General features: G+C 37.9%; 1 protein-coding gene across 6 annotated transcripts in view; it reads left to right on the top strand.

Annotated features, from left to right (window-relative positions):
• The first annotated feature begins 2,108 nt into the window (after nt 1-2,108).
• Nucleotides 2,109-18,155, top strand: part of ttk (zinc finger and BTB domain-containing protein ttk) — a 31,112-nt gene continuing 15,065 nt past the window's right edge. Inside the window, exons 1-3 of one of the 6 annotated variants that reach the window (XM_085950926.1) lie at nt 2,109-2,214; nt 13,582-14,585; nt 16,766-17,858. In XM_085950926.1, coding sequence (XP_085807052.1) covers nt 13,859-14,585; nt 16,766-17,496 — 1,458 coding nt within the window. In that variant the 5' untranslated portion in view covers nt 2,109-2,214; nt 13,582-13,858 and the 3' untranslated portion in view covers nt 17,497-17,858. Of the gene's footprint in view, nt 2,215-2,520; nt 2,709-13,581; nt 14,586-16,765; nt 17,859-18,155 lie in introns of those variants that run through there. The other 5 variants (XM_085950925.1, XM_085950927.1, XM_085950930.1 and 2 more) reach the window with 5 other exon arrangements.

Below are 18,155 nucleotides of genomic sequence, written 5' to 3' on the forward strand. Positions count from 1 at the left end.
AATACACCTGACAACTTCCATAACTCGCGAGTGACTGTGAAGAACGTGACGTCCAAGGACAATGGAAGTAAACTAGACATCGCGAACCCGACAAAAAAATAATGCCCTGTTGAAAATTGTAGGTATAGTACTTATCTAATTAATATCTATCAGTGAGCTGATTTTTTTAATGGAAAGATATTTCCGTTATTACTAAGTTTGGGTATAGGTATACCTAATGATTCTCCTCGATTTGCCGCCCTCAAACGACGCTCAATCTGCCTACCCCCACGGGATGTCACTGTAAAATAAATAGGTAGGTGTAGGGTGTAGGTATCTACATATTAGAGTATTAGACGAAAAAAAAAAGTATTTTCCTAAAAATAATCTAAAATTCATATTTTATTCATATAAAGTATAATAAATATTCCCGGGATTTCGTTCGATTTCTGGATGAGCCACGGAACAGATTAATACGATAGAAATACACATACCACCCGCTATAGACCAAGCCTTTGGTGTTAGTTGTTAGATTAGCAAATTGGTTCAAGATTTACAATGGAACCAGAAGGAACCGGAACCGAATCCGATTTTAGAATCGGAAGCATACCTATATTCATAATTTTGAGAACTCTGAACCGGAAACAGTTAAGATTGTTCGGATTCCGGAGATTCCGTTGTGAAGTCTAGGTACCTAAGTATCTACTTTCTTATAAATTTTGATTAGTTTCATTCAACGATGGTCATAAAAATAAAATTGTAGGTACATATTATTATCATCTGCATATGACAGAAACATAATAAAGTAGAGCTGTCGCGTCACATCTTTTTACTGGGATTTATTGGCAGCTATTCTCTCGCATGCTCGATATGGTGTGATGGTAACAATCAGAAATACTCTGGTAATTGGTCAAACACCGCGTGCAAATGTGTCGAGCTTATTGCAGAGTTCATTCTCAAGGGATACTTTTGCCGAAGTGATTCAAATTATTAGACAATGCGAGGGAAAATCGTGATGGTCGTAAGCAATCTAGATAATAAAGGAATAGTTCTGCGTTTTGACTGTGATTTATGGAGCTATTAATTATTATACCTAGTTGCACTTTGCATAATAGGTAACCTACCTATCTTCCTGTTATCGAATATTTTTATCTTGCACGTATGAATGCAGCGCAGGTATTACTTAGAAATTATAAAATTATGCAGTGTCTAGTGTAGCAATAATGATAAGAACATTGTTTATGTTGAATTGTGTACTTATTGTTTACATTTCTTGTAAGGGTTGTTACAGACGATGCGATGGGTACTTCACTCGATTCGGGATTCGGAATACTCGATCATCATGTCTTTGGTGACGTATTGTTTTTTGAATAAGGAAGACCGTCTATTATTTGAAATGTATAAAAATATGGTGGCGGGCGGGAAATAAAATGAAAACATGGCACATCTATTAATTCTATCCGAGCGTAGAGACAGAGTCGAGGTCAGCACGTTCCGATGCGCAGGACGAGTTTATTGCGTGGTTTTCTAGAAATCTACTTTTAAAACTTTCTAACCCTCTCGGAGGAGCGCCGGGGGGTGCGGGGCGTGGGGTGCGAGGAGCGCGGGGCGCGGGCTGCGGCCCACCGAGAGAGGGTCCGTCCTCATTGCCTCTCCTCCCGCCGGCGAGTGAAGCCATTTTTACCGAACAGTCAGCGGTCGCTCCCGACCCGTCGCATGATTTACAAAAAGAAGTCTCCGTTTTAAGTTTTATTTATTTTTTCTTTATAAGTTTTGAATTTCGAATGCGCACGCGTCGCGCGCTCGCGGGTTGTGAAAATTTCGCCCGAATACCGACTGATTTTCCGCGAGTGCTTTCTTCGGTGACGCAGTGATTCGAGTGCCGCAATCGATCGTTTCGAATGAAAACAGTACAATTATAATCGTTTCGAATAAACTGTATTGTGGGGAATAGATGAATCGTGAAATAAAATGTCCGTGCGCGCCAGCCGCCCCTCCTAGATTTTTCCGCGCCTCGTTTCGGTCACGTTCGCGGCGGCCCTCGCTCGGTCGCGCTCGGTGGGGTTCGGCCGCGTTCGGGAAACCTCGCGCCGCCCGAAGGGCGATTAACCCTAGCGCAGCGGGAGAGAGAGATGAAAAATTTATGCTGACATGGCGCTCGAAAAACCGTGCTGATCGCGTCGCGTCCGGAGAAAAATTCACCCTCTGCTTCGAAACGACCGGAAAAATGAAGAGGTAACCTCACAATCCCGCTTCATCCCCCCTCGAATCCGGTGGTGTAGTTTTAAGTGACCGAAAATCGGTGACAGTGCGTCAAAAGTGTGTTCGAATCGGCGGTCCGAAAATATTATGCAGGGTCGTCGCACTCTCCCCTGGATTAAAAATCAATAGATTTCAATAAATCAATAATTTACCGTTGTCACCCTGCGCCGCGGAGGCAGGCCGCCATTTCGGCGATGACGGTGTGTTTTTGTGTGTGATATTAGTCCATTTTGACCTCGCGGCGGCGGTAGGGTGGCGGACTACGTCGTGTGGTACGGCAGTCCAATCGGGTAGGCGGGGTGTGTGCACGTTCTCATTGACGTAGCAAACATGGCGGTAGACACATTTCCCTCAAAAGGGTAGTCAACACTGGTATCCTGATAGTTTCGATCTCGTCTCCGCCGCGTCTCACAGTCCTGCGGTGTTCTGTTTGGTGTGTGCTTTTGCGGATATTCTCTGCCCAACTGGTAATGTGTTATTATTATGTGTCGCGATTCGCCTTGCTGGCGGTGACGTAACGCACTCGTCGTTCGATGCGTAATAATAATGTCCGAAGTGCCGACGCAGATAGCGCTCCTGACACCTGTAGGAATCACAATCGGCGCGAATTTACAAAATAATTCAAAATTCAATTCGCCACAACCCAATTGTACGCCCGCGCTATTTCATTTCACGAATGAATCTTATCGGAATCCGATTAGAAAATAATCAAACAGTATAAACGGAATGATAACAGAACAACCTCTGTAAGTTTTGAATAGTTTTCAGTGGGTACCTACCTAATGTCATTTCTAGTTTTTGAATTTAGAACGCGAACGAAATCATAGACTAAAATATACGTACGCTACGTGTTCCGTTGAGGGAGTTTATTCTTTCACATAACGGTACCGCAAACCCGAGGAATGAAATATTATAAAAACAGCTATGTTAGCATGCAGTGGTTTTGTTGTACTCACAGTAAGACAAGTAGGTATATACCTATCTCTGTTTGAATCGGTGTACAGTGTACACCGTACACTTCCCACCTGTGTACGCCCTCGATTTTTAACCTTGATAATATAATAAATAATATTCTTCAATAAACGGTCGCCTGCTGCAATAGCGCCAGTCGCTGCATTTTGTCTATTGCTAGGCCAAATTATGTGACACGGGTAAATTAGTAACATGGCGATTTTAGCTATGCGATGCAGATCTGGTTTTCGAAATGATGCATTTTATGCGGCCGCGGGCAAATAATCACTTCCTTGGTAGGCATATCAATAATTGACCGGTTGAGAGCCAAACAACTGGCATTATTATGAGATTATGTACAGTTTTAGTGTTTTTTTTTTAAATTTGAAATTTTGCAAACAGTTTCATCAGTTACTGTTTAGGAACGCTACACTTGTTTATTGATATATTATTTAAAAATATATATTTACGTACCTTCCTAATTCGATTTGAAAGATAATTTACACCAAATCTACATAATATTGTGATAATCTAGTTACCGAACACCAGGTTTCACAAATATTATGAAACCTCTTTGGAATGAATAATTTATTTGTAAAGTTTTAAAAACATTCCAAATATTCCTTAGTCATTAGGAAAATTTACTTAAAATTCATTTACCTAAATAATCTTCGCTTATTATATCCAAATAATATTAATTACGATGTTTCAACGATGTGTACCTACGATAATTAGGCAAGTTTAGTTTCTAATTTGGAAATATGCATTAATTTTTAAACCCTGAAGGGAAATTATCCTCATTGCTAATTAACTTTCATGACGTAGGTAGTAAAATGGGTAATTAAAGTCAGATAATAGCGTAGCTGGAATACCTAGTTTTTGAGAAGTAGTCGGTAGTAAATGATTAATAATGTCGTTATGCGGTTTCTTCTTTTTCTAGCTACCTACCAAATAAATTGAGTCGGTAATTTTGTTTTCCTTTTTGCCTGGAATAAATTTCTCTTTTCTAAGGTGGCAGCACTGGACTGCCACTTGCCAGCCTGTCACTAGTGTCACTTTTGACAAGTTTAAATCTGATTCTGATTTGTGTTATAAAATCATTAACAATACTATTAGATTAAATTAGTATTATGTATATATTTATGCCTCCCAGAAGCAGCCGGCTGCTCTGCTAGGCTAGTTAATATTCTGCAATATATATATCGTGGTCAAAATGTTGTGTAAATTATAAATAATAGATTAAAACTAGGTATATTTACAACACACCAATGTTACATTATTTTGATCATTGTTGTTTTTTTTTATGAAAAAACAAACAAATTAGTTAGACTAGGTATTTTTTATTAAAAATATTTTTTTGTTTTTATTTACTGCAGAGTTAGGAATGGATTTTTTTTAGGAAACGGAATAGGTACATAGGTACCTACTTACATATTTATTTTTACGCAACTTCTGTTTTGTAAATTTTTGCTTTGATATCTAGGTATATTTTCATTCATGTACTTATTTAAGTAATTTTTTTTTTCAAAATCATTTACATACTTAGGTATATTTTTATAGAAATGTTTGTGAAGATCTTCAATCATTTTGGTCGTTCCCTCGTGGGTGAGGATGGTGACTGCCTTGAAATTCTGTTATCTTTTGAGTGACCGAGATTTTTCACCCCTCTCGATCCTCTGCGTCGTCTTCCCCAAAGGCTAGGTACCCAAAAGCACCAGGTTATCCGATCCGCGCCGAACAATATGTCCAAAACACTGCAGAATACAATATCTCAAACATATTGTCCAGTGCCGGTCCTTTATCTGCAGTCTGTAGATACTTGACTGGTTTGTCCAGTGTTTTGTCCAAGAAATACGAATCATTCGGTGCCAACACTACATTTCGAAGGCATCAATTGCCTTCCGCCCCCTGGCACTCGGGGTCCATGACTCCATACAAACAACAACTATACAAAAATATGTAGAATACTATGTAATGAATGCGTAAGCATTATATTCGTGGCAATTGAAATTCCTTGATCCTTCCATTTATGTAAGACGTGTCATCATATTTTTCTTCGCCTGCGCCGTATCTCTGCTTCACATTCACCTTTTCCACTAATCGTCGATCCCAGGTAGGTATACAAACTCGTCCTCTGTTTCTTGATTTTGGAGTATACTAGCTGCTGGTAGAGAAGGTTGGCCCGATCGATATCCATCAACTTATTAAGATTAAGCTAGAAATTTTAAATATTTTCTTTCGAGCACTTGCATACATTATGAGCAAAACCATAAAACGGTCAAATTGAATATATTATAATTATTATATAATATATGTCACTACTTTAAAAATCTAATATAGTTAAAATAATAGATTTTGACATTGTCTAACCCAGGGAAACTTGCGACCCTTTGAATGAATTCAATTTTCAAAGAACTTTAGGTACCCACCTTGGACCAAGGTTTGAACCCGGGTACGGTTTATTCCTTTATGACGATCAGTTCATATAACACAAGAACATAGTTATTAAAACAACAAATTAACATATTCTTTGACATGACTCCATTGTATTTTTTGTTCCCCGGCTTATAGCCATCTCAATGTGGACTTCTAACACGAAAAGGATCCTAACCTCTGATCTACGCTGCTGTTTTTATAACCCATAATTTTTATTATTCAAAAATATGTTTGTCTACAGGACGGGTCGAGTCGAGTGAACGGCTAACAACCATTACATGCTCCGTACGTCCATTCATCTTTTTTATTGTTTATTTATCATTAGTGCCAGGTGAACAATTATTATTTTGGGAGACATTCCAAGTAACAAATTGAAACGTCTATAAATACGGTTACCAAAGAGATTGAAATACCAGAATTTAGTTAGTAAAATGATTTTTTTCATATTAAAATATTCTACAGCGATTCCAAAACGCATTGTAGGTACTCATGTGTAGAACTAACCTGCCATCGATTATGCTAATAATTGGAAGGGCAATAACTGTGTTTAACTAAATCGGTCCAAATATTGATATATTCCATTTGCGTCAGGTGAATTTATGTGGACAGTTGTTTTATCAGTTCTTCCATGTACCTACTTTTTTATTTATTCTTCTGATTATGCTGTTATTTTATTTATGTTTATAAATTAAATAGGTAGGTACCTTTTACATACATTTGGTAAGTGCAATTTTTTCATTTTAAGAATTCAATTTCAAAGGTTGTTCCTACCCGCACCTATCTAGATTGAATGAAAGATGTTATTTTATTAAATATTCTCTTTTATTCATATAATAAAAAATAATAATATTTTTCTAAGTACTTAAGTGTAGTTTCATACTACGCTTCTATTCTCTATCCGTCTATCCAGTATATCGATAAATTGTATGCAAAAAGCTTTGTTTAATGTTTGCACTTTTCATCTGTTCCAAGATAGCATTGTAGGATTTAATAGATTTTAACACAAATGTTAGTATGTTATTGATTTTCTTGTTTCATAATATTTTATTGTTAATATCTTCTAACAGACAGCACACTCTCAGCATTATAGCAAAAGAGAAATCACACACTGTCAGGAATTTTAATGGCTTTCTCACATCTTAGCACTCAGGGGATTTCTTTTCAAATGAGTAATTATTATTTACCAGCCTGAAGGGGTGTGCTGAACAATAACTAACAAATTTATTCACTCTGGCATTACAAAATTTTATTTTGTCAAGTAAAAAGTAATTGCTAATCGTTTTAACACGTTTTGATTTATTTCAAATAGGTACTAGACTTATAGCTGTTTAGGATTAGAATAACCGTAAGGATAGGCAGGCGAATAAACAAATGAGAATAATACAACTTTTAAGTGTTTTGTGAAAATGAGATATTTTTTCGCTTGCGGTATTTTTTCAGGTCAGGTTTTTTCTGATCTAAACATCAGTAAATGACATATATGGCAAAATTAGGTAGATTATTGTTGAATTTGTTCGTTTAAAACGGTCGGAATGAACTAACATAAAGTTTGTAACTGAAAATGGAAGGGACGGTATTCCAAGTTTGCACAGGGACGTTGCAGACAATCTGTTGTTCAATTATCATATTCTTTTTAAAACTACAACATGCCATGAGGCCCAATGAGAGTAGAATAGTTAGTAATAGAAGAGAAACAATCACAAAACGCACAGACATTGAGAAAATCACATAAATATGTTGTGACTTTACCGGGATCGCACCCGGAGCCCCCGTGTGAAAGGCCAGCGCCTTATGCATTCGACTACGAGGGCTGAGGCAATGTATTTCTTCGTCACAATGTATATCCAATCTCAGACACGTAGAGTATTTGAACTAACCATAGTAATTCTAATAAAAATTGGAACGCATACTGCCACCTAGGTAATAAATTTTCAAACAAATAATATATCAATTAATAATACTAACGCAAGTTAGTACTTTTAAAAATTAATAATAAATAGGTTTGCACCTCCAATAATAGTTGTCTTCTTTTCCATGACCTATGATCCTAATAAGATCATACGGGCCTCTAGCGAGTGTAGGTTGTATTAACAGATTTTTGTTTTTTTACGAGAAATAGATGTTAGCCACTTACTCAACCTATTAGGTCCATAATACTCTGTCCAAATACCCAAATACACATTGAAAAACGTCATGAGAATTTTTTGCCAGACCTGGGATTTGAACCCGGGACATTATAGGCCGAAACGCTACCGTTTGGCTATTATATATAGATATAAAAAATTGTCACTCACCTGATGGCTGATATAGCGCAACCGGCAGCGAGGTATCTTACTAATCGAGACGTTTACGGATCAATTCGGGCCCTCACTTTACATTTATTTAGTCGGTTGAATGAATGATGACAATATGTACCGAGCGTAAACAGGTTCCACTTCACCTATCCTAAGCCAATTTGAAATGTGACTTTCGTTACCAATAATTGACATTGAAAAAAATCAGTTTATTGTCCACATATTGTGTGAATGCGTAAATGTTCTCTTTGTATCTCTTGCAAACACTTGCTATGCCGTTCGCAGTCCACTAAGAAATTTAGAATTTTTTAAAGTGATTTTCATTAAAAATTTAATAACGGCCTACGGTAGAACACGGTCAGCCTCGAAGCATCAACATTCCTGCGACAGCAAGGTGTGCTATTGTATATGCTGATTTTCAGCAATAGCAAAGCAGAAATTAGCAGGTGTAATACATGCATCATACGTATTACCTACTTTGGCTATTTTGTTTATTACTTTGTATATTTAAATGTCACGATTACTATGTAACAGATGAGTAACTTTCTGACTGCAGAGAATCTTAGTGGTCACACCCATGGGGATTATTCACAGTGATTGTTGCCAAAGAAGACGTTGAAGATTTTGAAGATGGAGATTAAACAAAATGTTCCACTCCTTGTTATTTCAAACATTTTACATGCAAAATGATTAATTCTTCTTCGGCCTTATCCGCCCCTCAGTTGGAGCATATAGACACTACGAGCCGCCTCCAAGAATCCCTGTCGCTCGCCAGTCTTCCTGCATCGTTCCAGGTCAAACCAGCATCCCATAGCTCCGCTGTATACACTATAGATGGTATTTAGTAGCCTTCCAGGACGCTGGAAACATGTGCCGTAGTAATTAACACTCCCGTTGCCACGATGGTCTCGGAGTTTAGAAATGACCTTAAATCATAGATACCCCACTTATTATTATGTATATAAACGTCTACTTTTAGCTATTTGTAGATAAAATATTTAGGCATAAAAAGAAAAATATGTCGGTAGTTGAATTGAATGTCTTATGTGTAAAATTAATCATTTTTCGAAAGTCTAATCAATATTTTGATAAGACAGTGACAGGGCTATCTAGAAAGATATATGTTAGAGAAACGCGCATAATAGTAATGTAAACATGAGACACTATTTTAAAATGTCATTTGTTAGTCAGAGATAGAAATTTATGTCTTTGTTCAACATAATTCTGTGAAGGATGCATTCAGCCGTAGCCTCTTACAATATATCGAACCTTGAATTATAAATGTTTCAAATGCATCTGACGATAAACGCCAAAGCAACCCTTAATGGAATGTTATAAGTGTTCATTTTAGCAAGTCAACTTCGCTTTATATGCCGTTTATTTCAAAATACTGACCGGAAAGGCTCAGTTTTATTGCGCCCGTAATTAAAATAAATTTACCCGGATTTTGAATACAAACCCTTATTGCCAGGTATGTAAGAATTACATCGGTTTGTGGGCCATGTGTATTTGAAAACTTCGAGCGACCTAAAAAAAACATACTATTATTTGGGTGCACAGCAGGCAGTCGAACGGTTAGATTTGTGCGTACTCCCATCATCTACACGTCGATTATCAAATTGACAAATATTTTTGAAAATATTTAATCATGCCGAGAAGATATTTAACAGAGGAAGAAATCAGGGTGGCTGCAGAGGAGTTTTGTGATGACTCTGATATTGAGTTTGAAGTGAACGACAATAATATTTCGGATAATGAAAATTTAATAGAAGTTTATAATATATAAGTATTAAATTGCGGTACCTATCATATTATACATATGTATAAAAGTAGATTTTTCTGGGGATACAATATTACATTAAATATATGTTTATGTATTTTATTATTGACTATAAAACCTCTTGTTATGAAATTATCTAAAAGTAGGTGTGATATATCTATAGTCTAAGAGGTATAGACTTAATACGTGCATATAGGTTCAAGTAACGTAGTGATTTAATTTTTTTAATGTGTATTATTTCAACATAATAAACATAATATTAAAATATATTTAGTGGAAACTATACGATCGGAGTATTTTTGTTGTTTAATTATTCTTATGTTAGTATATTTTTAATGTGTTTTAAAATCCGATTTTTAATAAAACCTAATAACATGATACAATAAGATCACAATTTTTAAAATTATGTATACAGGGAATCGATATTGCAAAATTATAACTATTATTTTATGTGGTAAACGTGATAACGCAAGTCCATGCAGATGTTATGCTACCTAAAAACATCCCTCGTTCGCTTCGGATGAATTAGCCACCCCCACTCTCCGTGAAATGACAGCGTGTGTTGGTTGTTCCATTTAAAACAGATCGAGACATGCCGTGGTTTGGTTATGACGTACATTTATCGATGTTCGATTATTATACACGATTATAAGATAATTGCATGTGATATACACAGAATAACATGTTAAACGATGACTAAATAGTATTTAAAAACATACTTTACCTTTTGAAGCAATCAATTAGCTTTTAAAATGCCTTAAAATGCCAAATTTCCATCGGGACACTGAGTGGACGGCATGGGATCGGGCGTAATTTTTTTACCATGGTAAGGGAAAGGTTAACCACGGTATAAATAAACTCATAGAAAGGACTCGTCTCCATTTAAATTATACATATTATGTTGTTAGTTTACTCGCGCTGGAGCTAATTTAAATACGGACAAATTAATGAATATGAATTATTTATGGTAGTAATTGCAAACATTAGTAATTAAATGATTTTTATACAAGTCTAGCTAAAAATTACAAGATACCTACATCATCTTTTAAATGACTTTCCTGTACAATTTATTTCCACTCAAATACTCACTCAGATTAAAAAGAATGATTCAATCACTCATTATTGTAATGCTAAGAAATCTGTATTCTGATTTTCAAACCAAAAAAAAAATGCATTGTTGGCTGACTGAGCTGTAATAATTTCTTTGCACCAGTCGTTAAAATTTCTCTTTACAACAAGAAATTTTACTTACAAACAGAATGTAAGTAGGTTCAGTTAGTTATTTGTGAATGTTGCCAGCTCCAATGAGATTGTACTTCAGTTTTTTCATCAAATTCTTTGGTTACTTCAGACAGTCGCTCGGGGATGGTCTTCTGCTTCCCTCCAGGTTAGGACGTCCGAGGTCTTTTAATCCGGCTCGACACTATCTCTTCGTCTTGTATGAGGTCGACCGAGTTTTTGTTTCCCTTCCGGGTGGGTTCCCGAATAATTTGTTATTGGCTTATTTCATATACTGTAGTAGTGAATTCTGTATTTTTGAAATATGGGAATGTACATATACCTACTTACTTATATTTAATAACTTTAGTGCAGACATGTAAATCGCAGGATGGATTTTGGATTGATTTGGAGACCGCATCGGCCTATAAGAATTGAGTTGTGAAAATGTAAACAAGCTTGTATTTACATTAACCATAACTATTTTTATTGCATTAATTCATTTAGTCGTGTATCGGCTGTTCAATGAATAGTGTATTGATGTAAACATACGTGGTGCGTGGAAAAAAATGCATATCGTGACATCTGTCATTCACAACTTGCGAGCATTTATGCAAAGAACACCCAAAAATCCTTCCCAGCTTTGAAATATTTGTAATATCAATTGAATACGCAAATAAAAACTACTATTGGTACATATGAAATACATCTCATTGTAATATCAACGACGTTAAGATTTAATTTCATAAACACACATCTCAACATGTGAAATTATTGCCATATAAATAAAATAAAAATATGAATCTAGTATATCTTACTAGTTATACTGTATCCACAATGGGTCACGATTAAGTTATTTAAAATGTAGGTATATAGCTAATTATTAATTTATAATTATTCAATTTATATTGTGCCATTTGCATACTTTCACCATTATATGACGTTTAAAAACATTTTAAATTAATAATTAGGCGGAACGCGATGTGATGTCACTAGTTTTAATTTTTGGTCTATGCATTTGTATTGACTTTGCTTCGATTTAACATAAGTCGACGCTCTATGCATCTCGGACTGAGATATATTATTTATGACACTGAAACCCTCTGCGGGTCATGGTATCCTACAAAAACTTTTTCCGTCCTGGACGATTCGGCACTGACACATTCTTAAATCTCCCGTTGCGCTATCCACCTATCTCTTACCCCCAGGGGATGTGCTCAGAATTCGTCCAGTATTCTATGCACACAACCGATCCTGCGAAGTCTCTGTATTTTATGTATACAGCTCCTCATTGTACCGTAACCTCCTTTTCTTTAGTAACTCTTTAACCTTTCTCTATTCCTGTTTGCTGAGTGCCTGGTATTCTGATCCATGTATTTAAAACTGATCACTGGAGAGTTTTATAGAGTTGTTTTTGTTTTCGTGTTCCTTGTTCTTCTGAAGCTTTTGGAGACCAAAATAGCATTAATTGTTGGCGAGATTGATCTGGCAATATTTCATCGTTTATATTATTTGTGCAAGGGATCCAAGGTAAACAAGTGACTCTTCAATCTCAAAATTGGTTGTATCTAAATAGGGAACGTTTACTCTCGATTCATCAGATATCTTCATCCCTCGTGTGCGACATGTATGGTATTGAAAAATAACAAAAAAAGATTGCCTACAATCCCTTCCCCCTATTAGCTATGTCTACATTTTGATCACTTCATCTTCATTTCAAATTTTTAATTCTGGTTTTAACACGTGAGTACTTTTCCGCATGCTTGAAAGCGCAACTGTCTGCACTCGTATGTCAAATAATCTTTCACTGGAAGGAGTGTTGTCATTTTTATAATGCTGATTTATTACAAAGATGTACAAATTGTAGTATTTTGAGAAAACTATAGTACACAGAACATTTCTCGTTTTGAATCCTTCAAAATTATAGTATTTTTGGCTTATTTTTCTTATCATTCGGTTAGCAACACTGACGTGATGTTGAAAGTCCATCGGTGATGGAGCTATGTGTGCTAACACTTTCATCACGAAAAACGGCTATTTTGAAACTGGCTTGAGGCAGGCAATCTTCACGCTACGAATTCACTACGATGATACGTTAGGCTCGGTTCAGACACGGCAGAATCAATTTGTACTAGCTTCTATATATCCGCTAGTCAACCGCAAAAAAATGGATCCTGCGCGGAATCCAAAAGCTAGAACAAAAAGACTCCGTGGGGAAATCTTCTGTATTTGAACCGAGCCTTAATTTTGTGAGCGAAATAAAAATCCCAAATGTAAATAGGACGACTACCTATTTATTACATTTTATTTAATCCGATTATAATTTTTTTTACCACTGCCAAGGAAAGTATCTTGCATATGGAAAACATATTATTTGCACAACTAATGATCGGTGTAGTCATCCAGAGTGGTCAGAATGTCATCTAAAACCTATTTATTATTGATTACTTTGAGGAACATTACCACAATAAAGCGTAATGCGAATGACAGCAAATGGTATTTTCATGTTTTCATTTGTTTTATTCATCTGTCAATAACTTGATGTTTTTAAAATTAGAACTGTCCGGATGACCTGTACGTATTTCAGGGTACATTATGTTTCATATTCGGTTGTGGGATAGTTGTGTTTTATCTAATGTTGTTTTTTTTCCATCTTTCCAGGGTTGGCAAGTGATATTTCTACTGGGACTACATAGCAGCAACGCCAAAAACTAAATAATATATACATTAACAATAAGAAAGAAACGGTCGCAACAAAAATAGGAAACGAATCATATGAACGGTAGATGATTTTTCCGGGACCTTTACTAAAACGAGCAGAGAACATTATATTTATACCCGCTAATTATACAAAGAGAGATCTATATTTTTACACTACCCGATAAGAGAGGGGGTTCGTAGAATTGATGGGACGGGGGGGATCGATCCTCCATTGAAGATGGCGTCGCAGCGCTTCTGCCTCCGGTGGAACAACCACCAGAGCAACCTGCTGTCGGTGTTCGATCAGCTCCTCCACGCGGAGACCTTCACGGACGTGACTCTGGCCGTCGAGGGACAATTACTCAAAGCGCACAAAATGGTGCTGTCGGCGTGCAGTCCGTACTTCCAAGCGCTCTTCGTCAATCACCAGGAGAAACATCCGATAGTCATTCTCAAAGACGTGCCCTACTCCGATATGAAAAGTCTACTGGACTTCATGTACAGGGGAGAGGTGAGCGTCGATCAAGACAGGCTCACCGCTTTTCTCAGAGTAGCCGAGAGTCTGCGGATCAAGGGGTTGACCGAAGTGAACGACGAAAAGGGGGACGCTCCGGCCACGCTGGGACCGCCTCCGCAGCTGCACCGGCTGAACAGGGGCAACGGAGTCGCTCCGTCGCCCGCCTCCGCCCACCAGGGGGTGGGGCTCCTGCAGCCGCTGCTGGGGGGCTCCATGCAACCCAAACGGAAGCGAGGAAGGCCCAGAAAGTTGAGCGGGGGCGATGAGATGGACACGCAGACGGTGCTCCGTGGCGAACCAGAGAGACTCGAAGTTTCCGTCGGCGCCGATAGCTTCGGGACCGACGAGCCCGTTTCCGGAGATGACGAGGCGCTCCTCATCGACGAGGGGGACGAGCCCCAGCCCCCCTCTCCGTCCCCTCCCCAGCCTATGCAGCACGACCACGCAGGTATGTCATCGTTTATTTGCATTACAATTTGCAAACTAATTAATATTCTCAAGGGTATTAATGGTAGAACGGATAATATTCTTTTTATTTTCAAGTAAAGTAACAAAAGCTTAATAAGTGATGACTTTGAACCCTGAAATTTTAAACTGGGGATAGTTATGCCACTAATACCCCATTTCTAATGTCTTGTTTTCATTTGACATCTGCCCGATTCAATAATGGCACGATTCCAAAAAAAACAATTTGAGAATTGTGTCTTAGTTGTTCACCGGGTGCCGCTTAGTATACCTATTGTGAATGTCTAAATTCCATTGCCCCACGATGGCTGAGCGGCTCAGGTTCGAATCCTGAGTCTGGCAAGTACACATTGTTTTTCAATTGTCCTAATAGGTGTAGTAAGTGGTTAGCGTCCATTTCTTGTAAAAAAAATGTGTTAATAAGACCTCCATTCTGTGGAGGAGGTCCATAATATGATCCTTCATTGACCACCCTCGCTTATACATACACCTTGACATCACCATAATAATTGAGATTTCCCATTATTTATGTACAAACCGATTTGGAGGGTAAAATTCTGAATTATTTTCCTTCATCGACATGCAGCTGTGTATAATCATATGTACCTATGTCATGGGAAGTAATATTGTGCACACTTCCTCCACTTGCATTCATCAAATTATGTTATCAACAAAATGACTATTCAACATTTAAATTGTGTTCCTGTAAAATGATATGCAACTGTTATTTTTCAGATTTGAAATATTGTAAATAAATCAAAATATAACAATGTCATTAAATGAAAAACGTGATTGTGCAGTAATTTATGTTCATATTCGGAATTGTATTATTGCTATATCTATATAGCGAGCATTTTCTTATTACAGAGCTATACTATCGCAAAATACATCCCATTACTTTTGAACAGTAGAGGGTGTTTCATTGTTTAGTTTGCACTCGAGAAGGGATCCCTCCACACATCCGACGTGTTGTAAATAAATCCGGGTACCGTCTCGTCCTCGAATCGTCGTTGAGATGATCCGCTGCGAATCGAAATCCTGCTTTGATTTTTCTCATTTCCTTTCTCGGGATCCTTTCGAGAGTGTCCAGTGTAGGTGTAGAGAATCAAAAAAAAGGGAAAAGCTAAAGGGATATAAGCGTTAAAGGGGCGCACACCGATGAAGGGATTTTGTGCGTTGCGTGTTGTTAAAAATGAGTCCGCCCCCGCCCGTAAGACGCGGAAAGGGACAGATCGTTCGGAAGTTCGAAAGGTACACGCAAAAGTGAGACAGTGTCTGTTTTTGACGCAGCCAGATCGCGTCGAACGCTATGCGGGTAAGTCGGGACGAGCTCTCGTCGGATTGAAGAATTTTGTTTTATTTAATGATATATAAAATGAAGTAATTAAAAATGGCGTAAAAGCGAAACGTCGGAACCGACGATCGTTATTTAACAAAGGGAAGAGCTTACCGGGAATGGCCAGAGGGTTCACACTAGTACGCTTTTTGAAACGATAACGACAGATATATCTGAATTTCTTTACGATTACATTTACGAATGGCTATGGAAAAATACGCGCTTCAGTCGATACCCGAGCGTCCACGTGTCCGCGTTTTCGACGCTTGCGGAAACACCGAGGCTTATTCCCTATAGCTTTTCCCTTTGTTTCGGTTCTTATTAGCGTTAAGGTCGGTGGAAAATGTCTGACGAATGAAAAGATCTAAGCGCTCTTCCGATCGCACGCTATAAGTAATTATAGACCTTCTCTCTTACAGCTATCCAATATTTTCTTCCACTTAAATCTCTGGAGGGCGAAAGTGATACATTACATTGTGTTGTGTCCGTCAATTATTATTTTTCCCAAAAAGTTATAGACATTGACTCATAATGACAATGACACACTGCAATATTAATGAAACTAAAATATGTCAATCTGATATAGTGAACTTGGGCGATTCGCTAGGTTAATATGACATTGTTGTAAAGAGAGAATATCCTTTGATAATAAATTGAAGACGAGCTGTATTACAGTTTGTACATAATGTAAATGAACAGAATAAAAATGATGCTTAATTTTTCATTTCTCAAACACTTTTCATCAGACAAAGCATGCGTGAAATATTGTCATATTTAATTTATGTTCCATTATGTCCGTTCCATAAGTGTTACGTATCTGTTTGCAGAAGCGGAGGAGAAATCCCCCGCAAACCCGCATGCCAACAGTCAGAACGGGTTGAACGAGAACGGCTCGGCGAAACTCGACCCGCCCGACGAGTCCGGCCCCCTCCTGGACTCCTACAACGACCCGCTGGAGTATAAGTACACGCCTGAGGTGCTCATGCACAGCCCCACGCTCGGCGGGCGCGACTCCGACGAGAGAGACTCCCTCGCCGGCCACCGAATTAGAATTAGCAAAAACCTCAAACCAAAGAACAAGAAATTCCTGACGCACTCGGCCAAGATACGGGCGCGGGACCTGTTCAATCAGCTGTCCGGACTCCCGCCCGTCAACAGCTCGCTTAACAACTACGACAAGTTCCCTCCGGAAGTCGTCAACTTGATGCCGACGCTGGCTTCGCAGTTGTTCACTTCGGAACTGGAACAGAGAGGCCTGCACGATCCGGAATTGGGAGCCAACAACTGGTACTCTTCGCAGAACATGAAGACGGCTCAGCAGGTCATGGATGAATCTAACGAATCCGTCAGGGATTTCTGCATCAAGGAAGGCGAGAACATCTTCAGGTGCAAGGTGTGCTCCCGCGTTTACACGCACATCAGTAATTTCTGCCGCCATTATGTCACCTCGCATAAGAAGGACGTCAAGGTGTTCCCGTGCCCAATATGCTTCAAAGAGTTCACCAGGAAGGACAATATGGTGGCGCACCTCAAGATCATACACAAGAATCAAGAATAGGCTGTCGTTTCCCATCGGATATTGATATTCAAATTATCTCGGCGGGCGTTTGCTGTCGGCGATTGAAGACCTTTCAGATGCGGTTTTATCTTTGATCGATCGACTGCTGAGACCGTAGTTCTCATTTCAAACGTGGCTCGCCTCAAAGATGTCTGAGAAATAAAATTATTATTTTACTTTACTGAGTGAATAAGTATGCATTAGGAAGATAGTAATTCCTTGAAACGGATGTATTAGATTACGATCCATATTATTGTAACGCAGATTTCTGTTGAAAGAGATTGTTCTTGAAATTGCGAAAATTATATATTATATAGCAGTCGATTGGTTAAAATTCATTTTGAAAAATATGTAAATTTCAGAAAAAAAATTAGCGCTTGCTTCCACTGGCTATTTGAAAATGTAGTTTGACAGTAATATTTTTAATAATGGTAATTTAGCTCTAGATTTGGCACGTAACTTTCACGTAATAATATTCTTACGTTGGCAACACTTATATTTACAATAGCGTAACGTTATATTGTTATAGCGATTTGTCCGTTTGGTCTTTCAATCGCCGAGAGTATTTTTTAAATATAATATATTGAAATGAAACATGTCGTCGGCGAAAGAGGGAGAAAGAGTTTTATTTAAAAAAATATTTAAATATTTATTAAAAA

This window comes from Rhyacophila brunnea, unplaced genomic scaffold (genome assembly GCF_057557595.1).
Source record: "Rhyacophila brunnea isolate RB1 unplaced genomic scaffold, BYU_Rbru_1.0 scaffold_24, whole genome shotgun sequence".
Classification (NCBI taxonomy): domain Eukaryota; kingdom Metazoa; phylum Arthropoda; class Insecta; order Trichoptera; family Rhyacophilidae; genus Rhyacophila; species Rhyacophila brunnea.